At 41.5% G+C, this 19,083-nt stretch overlaps 2 protein-coding genes across 2 annotated transcripts in view; both read left to right on the plus strand.

The window, feature by feature from the left end:
* The window catches only part of myo3a (myosin IIIA), a 97,207-nt gene that overhangs the window by 49,993 nt on the left and 28,131 nt on the right, over nucleotides 1-19,083 (plus strand). Inside the window, exons 14-23 of the mRNA XM_050056451.1 lie at nucleotides 4,229-4,312; nucleotides 4,849-5,051; nucleotides 7,605-7,703; nucleotides 7,822-7,936; nucleotides 10,327-10,453; nucleotides 10,862-11,072; nucleotides 13,784-13,931; nucleotides 17,009-17,162; nucleotides 17,612-17,700; nucleotides 17,811-17,940. Coding sequence (XP_049912408.1) covers nucleotides 4,229-4,312; nucleotides 4,849-5,051; nucleotides 7,605-7,703; nucleotides 7,822-7,936; nucleotides 10,327-10,453; nucleotides 10,862-11,072; nucleotides 13,784-13,931; nucleotides 17,009-17,162; nucleotides 17,612-17,700; nucleotides 17,811-17,940 — 1,360 coding nt within the window. The remainder of the gene's footprint in view (nucleotides 1-4,228; nucleotides 4,313-4,848; nucleotides 5,052-7,604; nucleotides 7,704-7,821; nucleotides 7,937-10,326; nucleotides 10,454-10,861; nucleotides 11,073-13,783; nucleotides 13,932-17,008; nucleotides 17,163-17,611; nucleotides 17,701-17,810; nucleotides 17,941-19,083) is intronic.
* LOC126397571 (tripartite motif-containing protein 16-like) lies at nucleotides 268-2,850 on the plus strand. The gene has a single exon (XM_050056452.1). It carries the CDS (start codon nucleotides 310-312, stop codon nucleotides 1,981-1,983), a length of 1,674 nt encoding a protein of 557 aa, XP_049912409.1. The 5' UTR covers nucleotides 268-309; the 3' UTR covers nucleotides 1,984-2,850.

The raw sequence follows: 19,083 nt of genomic DNA on the forward strand, positions 1-19,083 counted from the left end.
TAACATGACATGAGCTCTATTGTAAATAAGTGTAAAACAAACAGTATCTCTCAAACCGCTCCTCTTCCTGGAATGAGTCAAAGCTTGGAAACCCCTCCTCCTCCGTCCTGCTCTCAAACAGAGCAAGCTTCACTCTGCTCATACATTTCCTGGTTCCCTCCCCATTAGATCTACAGTTTGAAGATGGGTGTAACCAACATGCCGTGTAGAGAAGGAGCTGCAGTCACACATGTTGTTTAGATCGGAGCTCAAACTAGTTTTATTTCTGAGAAAGTGAAACTCAGACAGTCGTTGACACTGAGAGGTGAAATGGCGCAGAAAGGAGTGCAGCTGGACCGGGAAGCTTTCTCTTGTTCGATCTGTCTGGATCTACTGAAGGATCCTGTGGCTATTCCCTGTGGACACAGCTACTGCATGAACTGTATTAAATGTTTCTGGGATGAAGAGGATGAGAAGAAAATCCACAGCTGCCCTCAGTGCCGACAGACTTTCAGCCCGAGGCCTGTACTGGTGAAAAACACAATGTTAGCATTTTTAGTGGAGGAACTGAAGAAGACTGGACTCCAGGCTGCTCCTGTTGATCACCGCTACGCTGGACCTGAAGATGTGGCCTGTGATGTCTGCACTGGGAGAAAACTGAAAGCCCTCAAGTCCTGTCTGGTGTGTCTGATCTCTTACTGTGAGAAACATCTCCAGCCTCATTATGAATCCTCTGCCTTTGAAAAACACAAGCTGGTGGAGCCCTCCAGGAAGCTCCAGGAGAACATCTGCACTCATCATGATGAGGTGATGAAGATGTTCTGCCGTACTGATCAGCAGTGTATCTGTTATCTCTGCTCTGTGGATGAACACAAAGGCCACGACACAGTCTCAGCTGCAGCAGAAAGGACTGAGAGGCAGAGAGAGCTGGAGGTGAGTCGACAAAACATCCAGCAGAGAATCCAGGACAGAGAGAAAGAAGTGAAGGTGCTTCAACAGGAGGTGGAGGCTATCAATCGCTCTGCTGATAAAGCAGTGGAGGACAGTGAGAGGATGTTCACTGAGCTGATCCAACTCATCAAGAAAAGAATCTCAGATGTGAAGCAGCAGGTCAGATCTCAGGAGGAATCTGAAGTGAGTCGAGTCAAAGAGCTTCAGGAGAAGGTGGCGCAGGAAATCACTGAGCTGAAGAGGAAAGACGCTGAGCTGAAGGAGCTCTCACACACAGAGGATCACAACCAGTTTCTACACAACTACCTCTCACAGTCACAACTTGTTGAGTCTACAGACTCATCCAGCATCAATATCCGTCCTCTTTGGTACTTTGAGGATGTGACAGCGGCTGTGTCAGAGGTCACAGATAAAATACAGGACGTTCTGAGAGAGAAGTGGACAGACGTTTTACAGACAGTGACTGAAGTGGATGTTTTACTGTCGAATTCTCAATCAGAGCCCAAGACCAGAGTTGGGTTCTTAAAATATTCACATGAAATCACACTGGATCCAAACACAGCAAACCCAAAGGTGTTATTATCTGAGGGGAACAGAAAAGCAACATTAATAAGCAAAAAACAGCCTTATTCTGCTCACCCAGACAGATTCATTAGTTTGTGGCAGGTCCTCAGCAGAGAGAGTCTGACTGGACGTTGTTACTGGGAGGTGGAGTGGAGAGGTGAAGACGTTTTTGTAGCAGTTGCCTACAAGAACATCAGCAGAACAGGGGGTGAAGGTGGATTTGGATTCAATAACAAATCTTGGGCGTTACGTTGTGACAAAAACAATTTCACTTTTATTTACGATGGTGTCAAAACTCCCATCTCAGCTCCTCAGTCCTACAGAGTAGGAGTGTACCTGGATCACAATGCAGGTATTCTGTCCTTCTACAGCATCTCTGACACCATGACTCTCCTCCACAGAGTCCAGACCACATTCACTCAGCCTCTCTATGCTGGACTTCGGCCTTACTCCTACGAAACCACTGCTGAGTTCTGTAAACTCAAATAGGTAGACGTCACTGTATTACCCTGTTTATAGCTTGGAGCTGATTGTTATGACATTTATTCACTGCACAGAGATCAGCTGTCAATCAACCATCACACAATTACGAACAATTTCTGCTACAGAGCTCAATGGCTAAAAAAGATCTAGTTGTTTGTTTGCTTTCCTCACTTCCTGAGCTGAAAATCCAAACCGAGCGATTTTATTCACTGAAGGGCTCCAACACCTCCAACCCTGATTTTAAATGCCGAATCATACCGGAAAAGCCAACAAGGCCCAACTAGTGCCAACCGTGGGGGACACACTGCAAAAACTAGGGCGACAGATGCTCACGACGGCCTGACATTGACAGCTGACAGTCGGCTTAATGTGTCAGGGCTCTTAATGTTTGAGTTTCTTTAAGTGGCGCTGCTTTCTATGTCTGTTTGGCAATGGAGGCTATCACTGCTCATGATGATGTTTGTTTACCTGTACTCTAAATGTTTGTTGAATATTTGTGTTATTGTATTTGTATGTTGTTTCTTTTCCACTGCATCAGTCTGAAGACAAAAAGCACCAGACCCTGCATTATTGTCGATATTTTGTTCTCTTTTTGTACATTTTTAAAGAAATCTATAATCACATTTACATTTATTTGCCTGGCAGACCAAATGTTGTTGTTGTTATTATTATTATTATTATTATTATTATTATTATAAAACAGTAATTATTATGAGCAGATTATTTTTTTATACATCACTGAGATTCTGGTCAAACAAACTGATTGTGTGGATGAAATGAAACTGAACATAAATCACCAAAGAAGAATCATTTACTAGACTTTACTGATGGGATGTGTGAACTAACTGAGTGTTTACATGATGAATAAACAAACATGAGCGAAGTCTTTCTTCTTGTCTTCATTTCAGGGTATCATCCAAAGCTGGTGTAGAGCATTTGAAAGTAATCTGAGAGTTTAACTGAGGCAGTTTTCCTCCTGAAACACCACAAAGTACAGTGACTATGTTTAGAGCAGAGGAGTGTTTTGCTAGTCAGACTCTGCTCCTTTCTCTGTGACAAAGCTGTTTTAGCGAGGAAAATGAAAAGGACACTTGTAGCTTTTTTAACGGACATTTTCTTTTTGCAGTTAGTCAGTAAAGAGAGTGAACTGGAAAAATAGTCAGAATTTACATGGTGTGGGTGTGAAGACATTGTGTAGTTGTGGTCATTACCAGCAGCAACATCAGGGCTGGTATTGTTTTGACCATGTGAGTCTGTGTGTGTTTGTGTGTGTTTGTGTGTGTGTGTGTGTGTGTGTGTGTGTGTGTGTGTGTCATGATGGCAAAACTTGGTCCTGGAGACATCTATTGAAGCAGGAACTACCACAGAAGCTGTTTTTGGGGCCATTGGTGCCGCACTTAACGCCCCTGGCTCGTGTTCACTTCAGGTCAAACATATATAGTGGTTGTGCTTGCAGATTTGCATATCATAGAAGATCCTTGATCTCATTATTGATCTTAGAGGAAGTCTGCGCTCTCCGAGAGTCCTTCTAGCAGTGTTTTACCATCATGTTTCTTCCATAATTGAACCCCCTATGACGATAGTTAATCATAATTATGAATTATTGCTATTTAATAACAAATAATTAGAGAAGTTGCTGAATGCTAACTGAGTAATCCTGCTTGGTACAATCCCCCCACATGGATTCTAGTTTCTGGAAGGCAGGGTTCTGACTGATGGACGTTGTGTACAAAACCAAAGATGACATTTCTTGCACTTTCCTCATGAATTGTGGGGTATTTATTTGTTTATTTTTGGTTTATGACCTGTGAACAAGTAGACACTTTTTGTGATAAAATCAGTTGAGTGGCATTTTCTGCTGGCATGTGACTTTTTATGTATTATATTTATCTAATTTTTTTATCACATATACATTGTCTTTTTTTCCAAAAAGTAGTTTGAACTACTAGTTCAATGGTGTTCATTATGTCTTTAGTTTCTAATAATGACTTTAGTTGTTTTTTATCTCAGATTCTAAAGTCATTAGTTTGAACTACTTTCTCTAAGTAGCTTTAGTTATCTAAACTAAATTTCTCTCTCAGGTAGCTTTGCTGTAGTGCAACTTCTTCCAGTTTGAAGTCATTGGTAGCTTGCAAAGCTATGCTTTTGAATTACAGCCCTAATACTGCCTTCTAGTTATTACATGTTTTATTTTTAATGTCAGTTAGAGGTCATAAATATTTCAATAATCTTTGTGACTTCCTGTGTACAGTGTGTGGTGATCAGTGGGGAAAGTGGAGCAGGAAAAACAGAGGGTGCTCATCTGTTGGTACAGCAGCTGACAGTTCTCGGAAAGGTGAGTCATAAGAGTCCATAAATACAATGTTTCATTAACATGGCATTAGTGAAATGCAACATTAATGTCCTTTCCATGTGATATCGAAAAGGGGATACAAGAAATTGGAAACTGCTTTCAATTATAAATAATTTCTACGAATAAGTCTTGAGTCTCTTAAATAGTTTGATAGTTTTGATTTGCGCAACAACTGTGTGTCCTGAATTGTGAACCTGCACACCCCCAACCCACTGTCAATACAAGTGTGAGAAGAAAAGCACACTCTCAAAGCAATTTAAACATCCTATGATCGGTTAATTTGAGCTTCCAGCTGATGCCAGTCATGGTTTGCAACCGCACTGAAAAGAAAGTTCCGTTTCAATTCACTCTTTTCATAGCGGGGGAATGAAATTGGCAGTGGCAGTGTCACTTTTGATGGAAATAACATGAATGGAAAGACACATGGCAGACATGAATGCATCATTTCTTAACAATATGCTCATTACCTCCGCTATATTGATTTCCCAGTTACTCAGCTGGAATAATGTTTTATTCAGGCTAATAATCGGACACTCCAGGAGAAGATCCTGCTGGTCAATAGCCTGGTGGAGGCATTTGGAAACGCCTGCACCGTCATCAATGACAACTCCAGCCGCTTTGGCAAGTACCTGGAGATGAGGTTCACCTGCGGAGGAACAGTGGTTGGAGCACAGATATCTGAGTACTTGTTGGAGAAGTCGAGAGTCATCCACCAGGCAGTGTAAATATCACTTCCCTGTTTCTGTCTTTGTAATTTTCTTTCTCTCTTTTTGTTAGTTGTACACAACCTCATGACAATAACTGTTCCAACCTTCATTTGACAATGACATTAATAGAAATTTAAATCATGTCTCCGTATGTTTTCTGAAAGAACATTGCCAAGAAGGTTATTTTTCTGCATGCTGGCCAGGGATCAGTGCGTAATAGACTCTGTCTTTCTCCTCTACCTCTCCATCTGAAACCGATGGCATTTGCCTTCAACCTGTACTTCAGTCAGTCCATCTTTCCCTCTTATCATGTGTCTGGGGAGTGGACCAGGTCAAGTGGAGGGGCTAGCTTATTTCCTGTTTGATCAAAGATTGTGGTCTTGCAAGTGTCCTTAGTGGAGCTTCAAAGGCAGACTCGAGTATTTCATTAGAAAACAGACACACGGTTCAGAGGGTTTGATTGGGCTGCAAGCATTGTGTGGAGCTGCACTTTTCTTTAGCCTGTTATAGGATACTATTTTGGGGAGGATAAAGCAAAGTTGTTTTTTACAAAGATGCGTTCATCTTAAGCAGAATATCTGAAATGTTTGTTAACACATTTTAATGGCATTTGGTGAAAAGTCAGGCCAATAGCTTTCTTCTATAAATTCAGCCTAGTCGAGTTGTGTTGACATCATCAGGGTGATTTTCTCCGACTAAAATAACACTAAAACCCACTAACGTCTGGCTTTTGTCTTTAGTGGGAAAGGTAACAATCTACGTTAATTTCTGGGACAGATGACTCTGCAGTAGTCACAAGTGCTTATCGGCTCCAGCTCTGTTTGGAAGTGATGATACCTGGGCAGACACGCTAATTATCGCCCCTTTTCCGGTGCGACCTGTTTGTCTCTGTCCAAGCAGCGCTCAAACATTGTTCCAAATTAGTTGGCACTGAGTTTGAAAGAGAGACTAAATAAGTAACAGATATAAAAAAGAAGCCAGCATGACATTTTCACTGGCCTCCATGCCTCTGCTGTTAACTAACCCTGTGTTCAAGAGCATTTATGATTTTGAACATGATATACCAGAAAAAAAAACAGAAAATCATACTTTTTTACTGGCAATGGGAAAAGAGTCTACCGCCTATTTTTATCGGGTTTTCCATGTTAAAAAAAAATGTGTACATGCAAATTTTGGTGAATAAAGGGTTCAACAAAGCTCCTCCAGCGCTACAGGAGACATTGTACAACTGTTTTCACTGGCTGAATACTGTGGAGCCCCTAAATTGACAAAATGTTGAACAAGATTATAAGACAGGTCAAAAAACTAATAATATTGCTTGCTAAATGTATAAACGAAATAAAATGTGAGGAGAAATATATACTTCATTTGGTAAAGAAATTAAAAAACGAAACTAAAGAGCTTCTTGTTTTTGTCCTATACAACTAATAAGTTGATAATATGAATTAAAACTTAAATAACCTACCTTGCTGAGGCCAACTTTCAACATAAAACTAAACCAGACAGTGCATGCAAAGGTAATAATTTATATACTGCTATAGTATTATTGTAAAAACTCTCTTTAAAAGTATTTTAGCTGGCAAGCTAACGCCAATAAATTGAGATAACCAGCATAAATATTTAAGTAACAATCTATTTATTGATGATTTATTGAGTCATATTTTTGACTGTTTTTTTTTTTGTGTGTGTGTGTCTGTTTTGGGACTCCATAGAGTGTCAACTGATCTTTATGGGTAAAATTAGTGGAATACTTAATTAAATCGGGCGTATTACTCTTTTCTTATTTTCAGACATATATACTGTATATAGAATGTTACAGTGTTGCATGTTCATATTAAACCTGGCCAAATTTTCAAATAATGAGATACACATATGTAAGAGTAATCCCTGTGAACAAAACTTCAGGCTTCAGACCGCTCTGAATACTCTGTTTCCAATGTTTTTTCTACTTTCGATATAAGATGACATCAGCTCATGATGGATTTCCATATATGGTTATCTGCTCCAGGCATGCTACTGTTTCCATTACATACACTGCTACATGTAGCTTCATGCTAACATCAGGGAAACATGTGATCTTGGTTGGCGTTATTGTTGATTTCTCCTTGATTTTGAATCATATTCCAACTGGAACATAACTGCTTGTGAAGAGTTTGGTTTTTAGAGTCATTACCTGCCTACAGCTATGGTGCATAGAAGCTAAGATGTGTAAGACACAGAAAAGCTAACCAATCACAGTAGACTGAGCTTTTTCAGGAGGGGGGCTTAAAGAGACAGGTGCTAAAACAAAACATTTCAGACAGAGGGTAAACACAGGTGTTCCAGCACAGACAGTATGTATAGCATGTAAAGACATTTGAGTGAAAACCCAAAATAGAAGTATTAACCTATAGATGAGCAAAATAGGTCCCCTTGAAAGACAAATTAGTAGAAATATTCAGCCTTGTCATTCAGGTATGCACTGTCTGGGTGCTTTCTTAATCTTTCACCATGTTTTTTTCTGCTTTGAAATATTCACATGAGGTAAAACCTGAATTTCTGAGCTACGTCTTTGCGTGTTTTCACAGAGGAGAGAAGAACTTCCACATCTTCTACTACATTTACGCCGGCCTGGCTGACAGGAAGAAACTCGCCCACTACAAGCTCTCTGACAACAAAACACCTAAGTAGGTTTGACATCCCTCAGCCCTTCCCTTAAACACTGTTATTTCCTTCTCACACCAAAAACTCCTTACTGTCTGAGACCCTGATCCTGATTTTTGTGTGTTTCTTTTTGATCTGCAGGTATCTGTGTAATGAGCACATTAAATTAGGGCCTGACATAGTGAGCAACACCTTCTACAAGGAGCAGTTTGATGCGGTGGAGCAGTGTTTCAAAGTCATTGGATTCACCCTGGAGGTATAAACTATGGCATTGATTACTGGCTGAAAAGCTGGAAGTGGCCCACAAGGTTTAACAACATAACCTTGATCCTAACATTCATACAGATCTGCTCTCACACTTTTGTATTATATATGTCATGAAAGTGCATGTATTGTGAAAGACAAGAAGTATACTAACCAGTGAGCTCTCAAAAAATGTATATAAGCTTTAAAACTAGGGTATTAGTAGTTCCTCAGGTCCACTATATAGCATGTGATGGAGCATGAAGCTACAGGCACATGTAGGCAGTCAGCTGTTGGCATTGTGAGAGCTAATGAGGCCCAAAGAACTGATTGCCTCTGGGATCTGCACGTCAATAGTACTTATCCTGTAATCACTTGGCAGCACTGCAGGAACAACCTTCTCTCCTACAGTACGCCTTGTCTTGCATGAAATCACAGAGTGTGCATGAAGATGATCTTTGAGGCAAGGTTATCTACTTTAAAACATCTTTTTGAGACAGTAACTGGCCATTAGGAGAGTTCCTTTCCCCTTTGTGTCAGGAACTTCAGATTAATATAGTAGACAGATTGAAATTTTAATTGATTTTATTCTTTTAATACTTACTTTTGTTTATGTCTTTGGTGCTCAGCAGTCACATTTTGACATCTCAAACCTCTTCTGTGTCAGGTTTGTTAAAAGGCGCTCTTTTCTCTCTCTGTTAAGCATAGATGCTAACACAGCTCATGCTAGCTAACCTGCCCATGCTAGCTAATGGACTACATGCTGTAGTCCTTGAGTTTAAATCAGAATCACGTTTTCGACTACAGGGAATTCGCTTCGGTGTCTGGTGCATAACAACAAACATAGTAAGAGAAAAGAAAAGATAAAAGCACATATTGCAAGACTCAAGAAAAAAAAATAGAAAAATTGACAGGAAATACAATGTAAAAAAATCTGTACAAGATGTAGAGCTGTACAGTTTTGTGCAGGAATATGCAAAATATTGTCAAGGAATGTGCAAAAGTTAACACTATATGGTTGTCGTCACACATAAACAAATGCAGGCGAGTGACCATCACCTGGTGAAGCAATATTCGCGCTGGATGTTGGTAGTGACAGGTGTGACAGACATGGAAAGCTAGTTTGCCAGTAGATACAATGAAATATGATATTATTGGCACATTTGACATTTTCTTATGTTCCATGCCTGTTTCCCAACTCAGAGACAGCAGGGCAGCATCTCTGATGTGGGTCAGTGTGTTTTTCATGCCAATATTATACAATATTGCCTGGTTAGACACTGCATCTGGTTGAGGCTGTTACTTCACCAATCAAAGTTCACCAAAGTTAAACTCCAGGTGATGCAAAGATGCAAATTTGCTTTGCCACTAGAAAACAAGGTTTATTCGCCCCTTTGCTCGTGTAGAATGAAAGTGAACAGAAGACAGATGTTTGCCAGTGCTTATTTCCCTAATGCCTGACTGTGCCCGAAAGTATAGAAATAAAAATATGTGAAAGTCCTCTAAACCCTTTGCTTTTATAGCACTCGCATGCAGCAATTTGTGGACAAACGTTTCCAATTTGAGGGTATAAATTACTAATTCAAATGGCTAATTCAGGATTAAATGAGCTCTTTTCAGTATTCAGAGATTCAGAGTCTGATTCAGATTGTCAGCACATGGCTCTCAACATGGAAGTGGCTGGCAGCTAATGGTGCTAACTTAATTAACAGCGCTAACAAGGCAATAGTGCTGACAGATCTTACAGTGCTAACCAGAGGGAAATCAGTGGGAGGGCGTTACTCTTCTGTGACAACGGTATCCTGATATCAGTGGTAACCGCCGTATGAGTTCAGTGCAGAGTGGTGGCGATTAGCGAGCCAGTGGGATACACACACAGGGACTCACAGGCATCAATGTGTAGGCGCAGCTTGACAGTCTACCACAGAGAAGCTCAGATTACAACACAGAGAGGGAATGTGACTTCATTCTCTGCTCAGGACACCATCACTCTACTATAGATTTACATAGCAGATAAAGGTTTGCTGCTATATTATCAAAAAATGTACCCCTAATACTTGCCAGTTTATGGACAGATGAATTTGGAGGTAGCAAAAAATTTAAGCAAGCTGAATTTGAGAAATGGGCTTGCTGACACCCACAATAACTGACTGTCTACATTCATTAGAAAATGGCAGAACTGAGTAATAATTAACCATGAATTTGCTGTGTAACAGCAACCTGTCCAAACCAGGTACCACTATGTTATAGTTGATAATGGAGTTAAGTAATAAAATAGACATTACAGTATCTTTAAATTGGTTGTAACATTTCTCTGATGCTATTTGATATCATGGTAACATCATACTGTCTCCCAGCCTTGGGGGTGTTTCTACAGTAACTCACTGTCTATCACTTCTACAGGAGCTGGGCAGTGTTTACAGCACTCTGGCTGCCGTCCTCAACTCCGGCGATATCGAGTTTTCTCCGGTTGCCTCGGAGCACCAAACTGACAAGAGTGACATCTCCAACATTTCTGTCCTGGAGAACGGTGAGAGGAGCGAGTGAGACATGTTGTATGATGGTGTGAAACCAAACATGAGTCTAAATTTCCTCTGCTACACTTCTGTTCTGCTCCTCCCCATTAAACTATTGCTCCTACTTAAATTAGTGCAGACAGGCCACTGCAGTATTACAGACGCATCATTACCAAGCATCCATCTGCAATGGTTAGATTTTACCGGACATTGTTTCCCTCTGGTAATATACTCTCTAAATTTAGAAATGACTGGTAATTTACGAAGTTGTCAGATAAGATTTATAATCGAGCAAGAGAACATGAGTGTTCTTCGTCACTCGCACAAGGTTGGACATTTGCATGCCCTGCATGTATTGCTTGAACTCATTCTACTGCCGAAATGTTAACTTTCATCCCATTTCTCATCTAATGTCCCCTCAGTGGCATCACTGCTGTGCATCCGCTCAGATGAGCTCCAGGAAGCCCTGACCTCCCACTGTGTTGTGGCCCGGGGAGAGACGATCGTCAGGCCAAACACGGTAGAAAAAGCTGCGGAGGTGAGGGACGCCATGAGCAAGGCTCTCTACGGCCGTCTCTTCAGCTGGATCGTCAACCGCATCAACGCCCTGCTGCGGCCCGACAGCAACCTAGGGTGAGAACAGGAGCAGAAACTGTGATGTGGTGTGTTTGGCTGTCATGAATGCAGGATGAGGTCATCTCAGAAAGTTTTTACAGGTGAAAAAGTGTGCACAATAAATCTGATCATTACCAGCTCCTCAAAGCTTTGGGGTTTGCTGAAAAATCCAGAAAAGCACCGAAAACTTTTCTGGCCATGCTAGTAGCTTTGGGGATGGCAGTGTCAGTCGATCCACCACTTTGGTCCTGACTGAAATATTTTAAAGTTGAGATTAAATTAAAAATGCCTCGTTAGCCCTTTTAGATCACATCCCCGGCCATTTTGTGCATCTATTTAACAATAAATGGCAAAAAAAAAAAATCCAATCCAATCATGTTTTCTTCCTGTAAAAAAAAAAAAAAAAAAAATGTGCTTACGTAAGCTAGTACCAAGCAGTTTTAAACAATAATACCATGACATCCATCCATCAGTCAATGTGCGACTTTTAGCCAACAGAGCTAAAATTAAGCTAGCTAGCTAGCAACAGAATGCTATGCCTGTGTGTCTTTGTTTCCCCAAACTACAATGGTTACTGTTCCTCTGGCAAGAATTTATTCACTTTAAGGAAAGGCATTTTACAGTGGACTGCTTCAGCAACTACTGTTACATGGAGCACACAATGAATTTGTGTCTCTCTCTCTCTGAAGGATGCTACTATCCCATCAGCGTTACACTGTCAATGTGATAACATGGCCACTTTTCAACTACCAAATCAAATTCTTCCCAACATATCCTACCTGCCTGTCCTGCTTCACTTGGAAATATGTTACACATTCGTCCTCTCATGGATTACAATTCATTCAGTGCTTTGTTTTACCACCAAATAACTAATCATATTTCCATTAGCCACATCTGTACAGTGTGTTGAGCTCTAATTAGTAAATGTTAGCATGTTAACCTAGGGGTTATCTGCTGGTCCGAAAAGTGAAGCTAATGCACAATCGTTCTTTCTAATTGCCACAGAGGGCAATTCCACTGGTTGCAAAGGGAGTCATTGAGAAAATGCCCATACATCTCCCCTGATTCATCACCTCAGTAAACTTTTTTCTAATGAGGCTATGGTCTCAACAGGGCTGTTTCAAGACACTCTGGGGGCCCTGGGCAAGAGGCACCTTGGAGGTCCCCCCCACCCCCCACCCCGCCTCTAGGGTGACCAGGTCCCAATAAACTAAATGTGGGACAAGGAGTAGGTTTGTGAGGGACAATGTGGGACACCCGCCCCCAGCGCGATTTAGTCATCAGAGACTTGTCATGGTACCAAAGTTGGGACCCACGGTGCAATACCAGTGAAAGTATCATGGTTCTGAGTAGTATCACGATACCACAGCAAAAAACAGCATCAATAAGTGATTAACATACCCCCGTTCAGCCCACAACCGGCAGGATTCGCCTGTACTCGCACAGCGTACTCCTGAATGATTTGTTATATTGATATTGAGTGCCAGTGGCCAGCGCGCGCCGTTATTGGACGGCGCATGGACACTCACCCTCTTGCAATTGGACTTTGAACTTATCCCACAGTAGTGGTACCGTAGTACTACGGTACTCCAACAATGCTAGCGCGGGTGGCAACCAATCATGCGGGACATGGTCTCAATTTGCGTGACGTGTGAAAAGAGACAGAAATGCTGTGCAGTCCCGCACGATGCGGGACGTCTGGTCACCCTAGCAGCAAGTCAGCTAGTAGGGGGCCCCATTAGGGAGGTCTCCCAACGTGTCGTCGTTGCAGTGTCTAAGGGGGTTTCAAGTTGTGTCATTGATTACGGACCAAATGTCAGCAGTCTCTGGGAGGCCCCCACTAGCCACTTGCAAGCAGCAGCTAGTAGGGGGCCCCATTAGGGGGGATTCCAACGTGTTGTCATTGTTGCAGTGTCTATAGGGGTTCCATCATATTGTCATTGATATGGACCAATGTCAGCCGTCTCTGGGGGCCCCCTTCCAGCTCGGGGCCCTAGGCAATTGCCTAGTTTGCCTGTTCGGCTGCGACGGCCCTGGGTCTCAATAGCTAGTATCAGGTCTTCTACTATACAACACGATGTTCATTTTGTAAATGATGGTCCCAATCAAAATAGAATAGATTATAAAGCAGGGTATGCTTTAGGGTGTGGCTACCTTGTGATTGACAAGTTGCTACCCCACCCTTTCGTCTAAACATGGTCACTCCTGTCTCAAAACAAGTTGGTGGCAGCCAAACTTGAGTCTTTACAACAGGAGTCCACAAACCAGTGGGTGACATCACGGTGGCTACATCTACTCCTTTTAAACATGATGCCAATGCACTAAAGTCAAAACATGTTAAATATTACACTTGCTACATATTAGCATGTTAGCATCTTCATGTTAGCATGTGAGCAAACTGACATTTGGCTCAAAGTAAATAAAAGACTGCTACAACCTCAAATTATGTTTTTTTGTTTTGTTTATGACTTCTAAAACATCTTCAAAGAAATCAATTTGACACAATTTGAAAAGAGGCCTTTACTAGAGATTGCTTAATTTTTGGAAGACGTAAACCACCAGTGTAGACTATTGTGATTTTTATAATATAATTTATGATATAATTTATAATATTTCTATTCTTTTGGATACTGTCAACTGCAGTGGACATTTGGCACAAACGACAAAACCAGTAAACTTTTTAAATGAGAAATGCATTTAAATGATTTTTTCATTCTTCTGACCTCCAGAGAGAATGACAAGGGCTTGAACATCGGCATCCTGGACATCTTCGGTTTCGAGAACTTCAAGAAGAACTCTTTCGAGCAGCTCTGCATCAACATCGCCAACGAGCAGATCCAGTTTTACTTCAACCAGCACATATTCGCTTGGGAACAGGTAAAGGCTTAGACCAACATCCAGCCTAAACTATCACTGAAAACAGAAACGCTTTGTGAGTGCTTGAGTCCCTCCTGGAAAACACTCAGTATGCATTTTTCACCTTGGTACTAACTCATTTCCATCCAAATAGTGATAACATGCCCTCATTTGTCACTCTGCATTTTAAGAAAGATGGCAAGGGTAAAATATGCTGCTGTCTTTATTTATGGGAGAATGAGGTTGGCGATTGTCCCTTTATGCAGTCTCATGGGTGTGTTTTGCCTTGAGGGGGCAGAGAATGGTTTGCTAATGTTAAATGATTTGGTCTCACCCATGGAGAGGAGCTATAAATCATCCCCAACGAGGGTCAATTAGGAGTTGAAGACAGTTAGCGTTTGACTTAATCTCACTCTTGGGTATTGTTGGCACCAGGCCCAGAAATACATTTGTTCTATACTGCCACCATATATACAGAGCATAGGGGAAATGTAGTGGGCTGTGACATTTCATAACTTGTCACATCTACAGTAAAATAAAACAGATATGTTTCCATATATGTCAACACGTGGTTATTGTCCCGTGCGTCTGCACCCCCTGCAGATTTCCTGATGTGGTTTATTTACCTCACAGTGTGAACGTCATGCCTGGAATAAGCACGCTAATTTGTGTTGTTCCCACTTTGTCCTTTTCTTCCTGGAATAGAAGTCTCCAGTAATGTTGCTGAGTCATAGGAGGAGCTCTGAGAGTCAGTCACCCTGACGTGATCAGGTTAGCTTAATATAAAGTGGAGGCCTTCGCTCAGTTTACGGGGGAGGGGAGTGCGTCACCAAGTCATACAGTACAACGAGAGGCAACACTCTCTAAATGATGGCACTCAGTTTGGCTTGTCTTTTTTTGGCTGATAGCCAGTTTATGACGTCAGACATGTCACTCTTACACAGAAGTTTAGGCTTTTTGAAACTTCAAGCATGATGTTAGATAATAAAGGATAGAAAATGTATTTAAAGGTACACTTGGTATTCCTGCATCTGATATAAGAGCACCAAGTCAAAACTAAACTCGAAACATTCTCATTACTTGTCAACATAGCAGCCAACAAAGGGAAATCACAGGCCAGACAGACAGCTTCTGACTTCACAATGCCGGCCATTATACTGTACAGCAGGAAGGCTTTTTCTCTATTATGTTTACTCCTGCACAATCAATCCTACACAGTACTCCAATTTTAGGCTTGATTATTTTCCAGGTAACAGTGATCCAGGCAACAAATGTTAGATTGATTGAAAAGTCATTTTTATTTTTGTATTAGGTCTATATTGAGGCTCGGGGTGAACCAGAATAGTCCACTGTTCGACGATTCAATCTAAGGAGCCACTTTTAAGTGCCAGTCTCACAGCTGAATTGTCGCAGTAAAAAGTTATTATAAAACAAAGGATCATTCCATTATATGGGGGTGCTGAGTGTCTGATTTTATATAGAATTGCTTGACTTCTCACAATAAATCACAATATATAACCTACTTTCTGTATAAACGTACTAATCAGTTTTGAACTTATTAAGGGTTCTCTGTCAAAATCATCAGGGTGGGTTCGTAGAAACAGCTGTCTGTGGCATACAGCTTTCAAAAGTTCTGCTTACAACTACGGAAAGCATGCAGTAACCAAATCAAGCCATGTCTGTCTGCCTGTCTGTCTTTCTGTTGATCTCCTCTCCTCCCTTTCAGTACTGTGGACGGCACTGCTCCAGCACCTACACACTTACACACCCCTGACTCACAACAAATTGTGCTAGATGGGACACTTCCTGTTATAAAATCAGTTCTCAAGCCAAGTCAAGACAATAAATTGTTTAAATGGGTGTTTCAACTCTTTCGTATGGTGTTTAAAAAATAAAAACTGATGTCGCAATTAAGCAATATCAAACGAGAGGGAGTGATGTTGTACTGTGATTCGGCCTTGTGCCTATGACCGAATCACAGCCGTGACGATATCAAAGTACAACATCACGAGCTCGAGTGTGATATTGCTTTTATACAACAGTTCAACAGTTAAATAAGCAAGGCTGATTAAGAAATGTTGAAAAATGAGGACAAAATAGATAATTTAAGCATTTTATTTGTCTTCCGCCAACAAAAATAGTTCCCTCAGGACTCCGCTGTCACCGTTGCTATGTAACGCAGACATGGTGCGCCAGGCACTTACTCTTTATACACATTTATCTGCACGTTTCCATTAATTGTGCAGCCGGTGAAATAAGTCTCTGGTGACTGCATGGTGGACTGTCGCTTCACAGGCACAGCCGACTCTGCCTTCTGATCTGACAGTATGTTGCTTTTCTCCAAGTCATTGAGCTCCGCTGATGAAACACTGACAAACCTGGATGTGTGCTCAGATGGATTCAGCTTCTCCTCTCCCTCATCTTCCTCTGATGACCATTCATAGTTCAATTCAAAACTTATTTTAGGAAATAAATCCATATTTTTGGCTGTTTGACAGTGGATGAATTAATTAGCCTACAACGCAACTGCTGACCTAACTGACACTAACCGTCAGTTTTGATTTGATTGTTGATTGTAATCAGCCGTGAGGCGGAGTGATACATACACAGTGAAATAACCGTGATGTTGTACTCCAGTATCATCACGGTTTTACTGTCTCTCGACCAATCAGATTGCAGGGCCGGAACTAACTGTTGTATAAATGGTAATATGGAGCAGTAAGCAAAAAACAAAAACAAAAAAACAGTCAACTTTAAGCTAGATTTGACAAATCTTAGTCAGGGACACCCCTGTGTGGACTTCTTTATTGTAAAAGTGATACCAGTGTTCATTTTTACTCCTGACGTTTCTCTCTTTTGGCTGAACAACCAGCTGCTCTTCCTGTCTGGGGCTCATTGAGCCCATAAGGACCATTTATTTGTCTCCTACAGAGATGGGTATGATCGGATTAGGAAGTCATGTTTTCACCAAACTTTGTCCTGTATTTAGATTCAATGAGATCATTGTACGCCCAATATAACAGAAAATCCAGGTGATCGGCTTGCAAAGAGAAAGGAATTTAACTCTCTGTATCACTGTGTCCGCCATTTCTGTCCAGGATGAGTACCTGAATGAGGAGGTGGACGCTCGGATGATTGAGTATGAAGACAATCGGCCCCTCCTGGACCTGTTCCTGCAGAAGCCCATGGGGATGCTCTCACTTCTGGATGAGGAGAGTCGCTTTCCGCAGGCCACCGACCAGACCCTCGTAGGTCAGTGGTCTTCAGCTCACGATTGCAGGACGTCTTTTTTTGGGTGGATTTATTGTTTACTCAATCAATCAATTTTATTTATAAAGCCCAATATCACAAATCACAATTTGCCTCAGAGGGCTTTACAGCATACGACATCCCTCTGTCCTTAGGACCCTCGCATCGGATAAAGAAAAACTGTTTTATTCAGCCAGACTTGAAATGTTGACTATGCAGCATGTGAGAACAAGAAACTTGTGGAGCAAGGAGAGACTTGAGGCTAATTTTGTTGTGGCAATCAAAAACAGAAGGGAATATTAAGTGCCAGATGGAACAAGGTGTCTTTGATATTGAGAGGTATAATTACTTTTAGATAAGTTAATATGAGGTATAATCTACTTATAAGCTACAGGGTACATATTGGTAGTGGCTGTGGGGATGATTAATTGATGTATCATTGGACATTTTAGAGAAATTTGAAGATAACCTGAAGACGAAAAGCTTCTGGAGACCAAAGAGGGTCGACCTCGGCTTTGGTATTCACCACTACGCTGGGAAGGTAAATGATATTTGACTCTAATAACATAACACAAGTTTTATTTTTAGCTGAAGCTACATGTTGTGCGTTGGCCTTCACATAAGTATTCTCCCTCTCTACAACACTCTAAGGTGATTTACAACGCTGCAGGCTTCTTGGCCAAAAACAGGGACACTCTACCAGCTGACATCGTCCTGCTGCTGAGGTCGTCAGAAAACGAGCTCACTCGCAAACTTGTCACCCATCCCCTCACCAAAACAGGTAAAAAGGACTGAAGTTTCTCCTTGGAGACTAGGAACAGAAATAAGAGGGAAGTTTGTTTGGTACACTCTCTTAATGAAACAGTTTAGAAGCAGCAGTAAAAGTAAAACAGGCTATTGTTACCTGTTTCAGCCCGGCTTTCCTCTCTTCTCTGCCAGACTTTTGTTGTAATAAGCTTGGCAGCGAGACGATCCTTTGTTGGCAGAGCAGGCTGCCAGCTCTGTCAGAATTGAATCACAAAGCCAATAATCACATAATCACTCTCTTAAAGTAGCCTTAAAGCTGTCGTATCGAGCGTTGCTGTTTCATTCCTAATCAACTCACATTGAAGGAAAGACTGCTGGAGTCCTCTGGTGTCTGCTCCATTGTTTTCCTTAATTTAAGTGTTGCATCATCAACAGTTTTATTATTATTTTCTACAGTTATAAGTATGACAGGACTTCTAGACTGTATTCTGCAAAAAATAGCCTCATTAATTTATCCCAGCTGATAAAAATATGCAGCCATGTTTCTGTGGATCATTCCTACTTGTATGATGGAAGAAATACTGTGCAGGAAAAGTCACTTACTGTTTGGTAACACAACATACAAGCTCGGCCGCTCCTCCTTGCTCTGCTTGTACGTACACCAGAGCTGTGGACTCAGGTCACATGACTTGGACTTGAGTCAGACTCGGGTCACAAATTTGATGACATTTGACCCGACTTGACAAAATCAAAAAGACATGCAACTTGACTTGAAAATGTTTGATTCTAGGGCTGTCCTGAATACCATTTTTGGGGGCATAGAAGCTTCATTGATAATTGCCCAAGAATATTCAAAACCTTTGACAGGATGTGATGAGACCACTTGAATCCGGCCCTAGTTTAGTAGGATTTGACGCTGCTGCATGTGCGAGAGAAAGAGAGTGATAGCAAGAGGAAAGAGAAGGTGGAAGATGGACTAATGCACACAAATATTTCTTATAACTCAAAACACCGCAGGCCAGGTCGATCACTAGATGCAAAGCAAGCACTGCCAGCCGCAGATAACCGTCCGCATTTCATCTCACCTGTTCCTTTTCCTCGTCAGTATATAGCTTGAAATGGGGGTCAGTGACTATCCTGAGGACACTGGCCTAGTTGGGGTTCAACACTTGCCACT

Source organism: Epinephelus moara, chromosome 11 (assembly GCF_006386435.1).
Source record: "Epinephelus moara isolate mb chromosome 11, YSFRI_EMoa_1.0, whole genome shotgun sequence".
NCBI lineage: Eukaryota > Metazoa > Chordata > Actinopteri > Perciformes > Serranidae > Epinephelus > Epinephelus moara.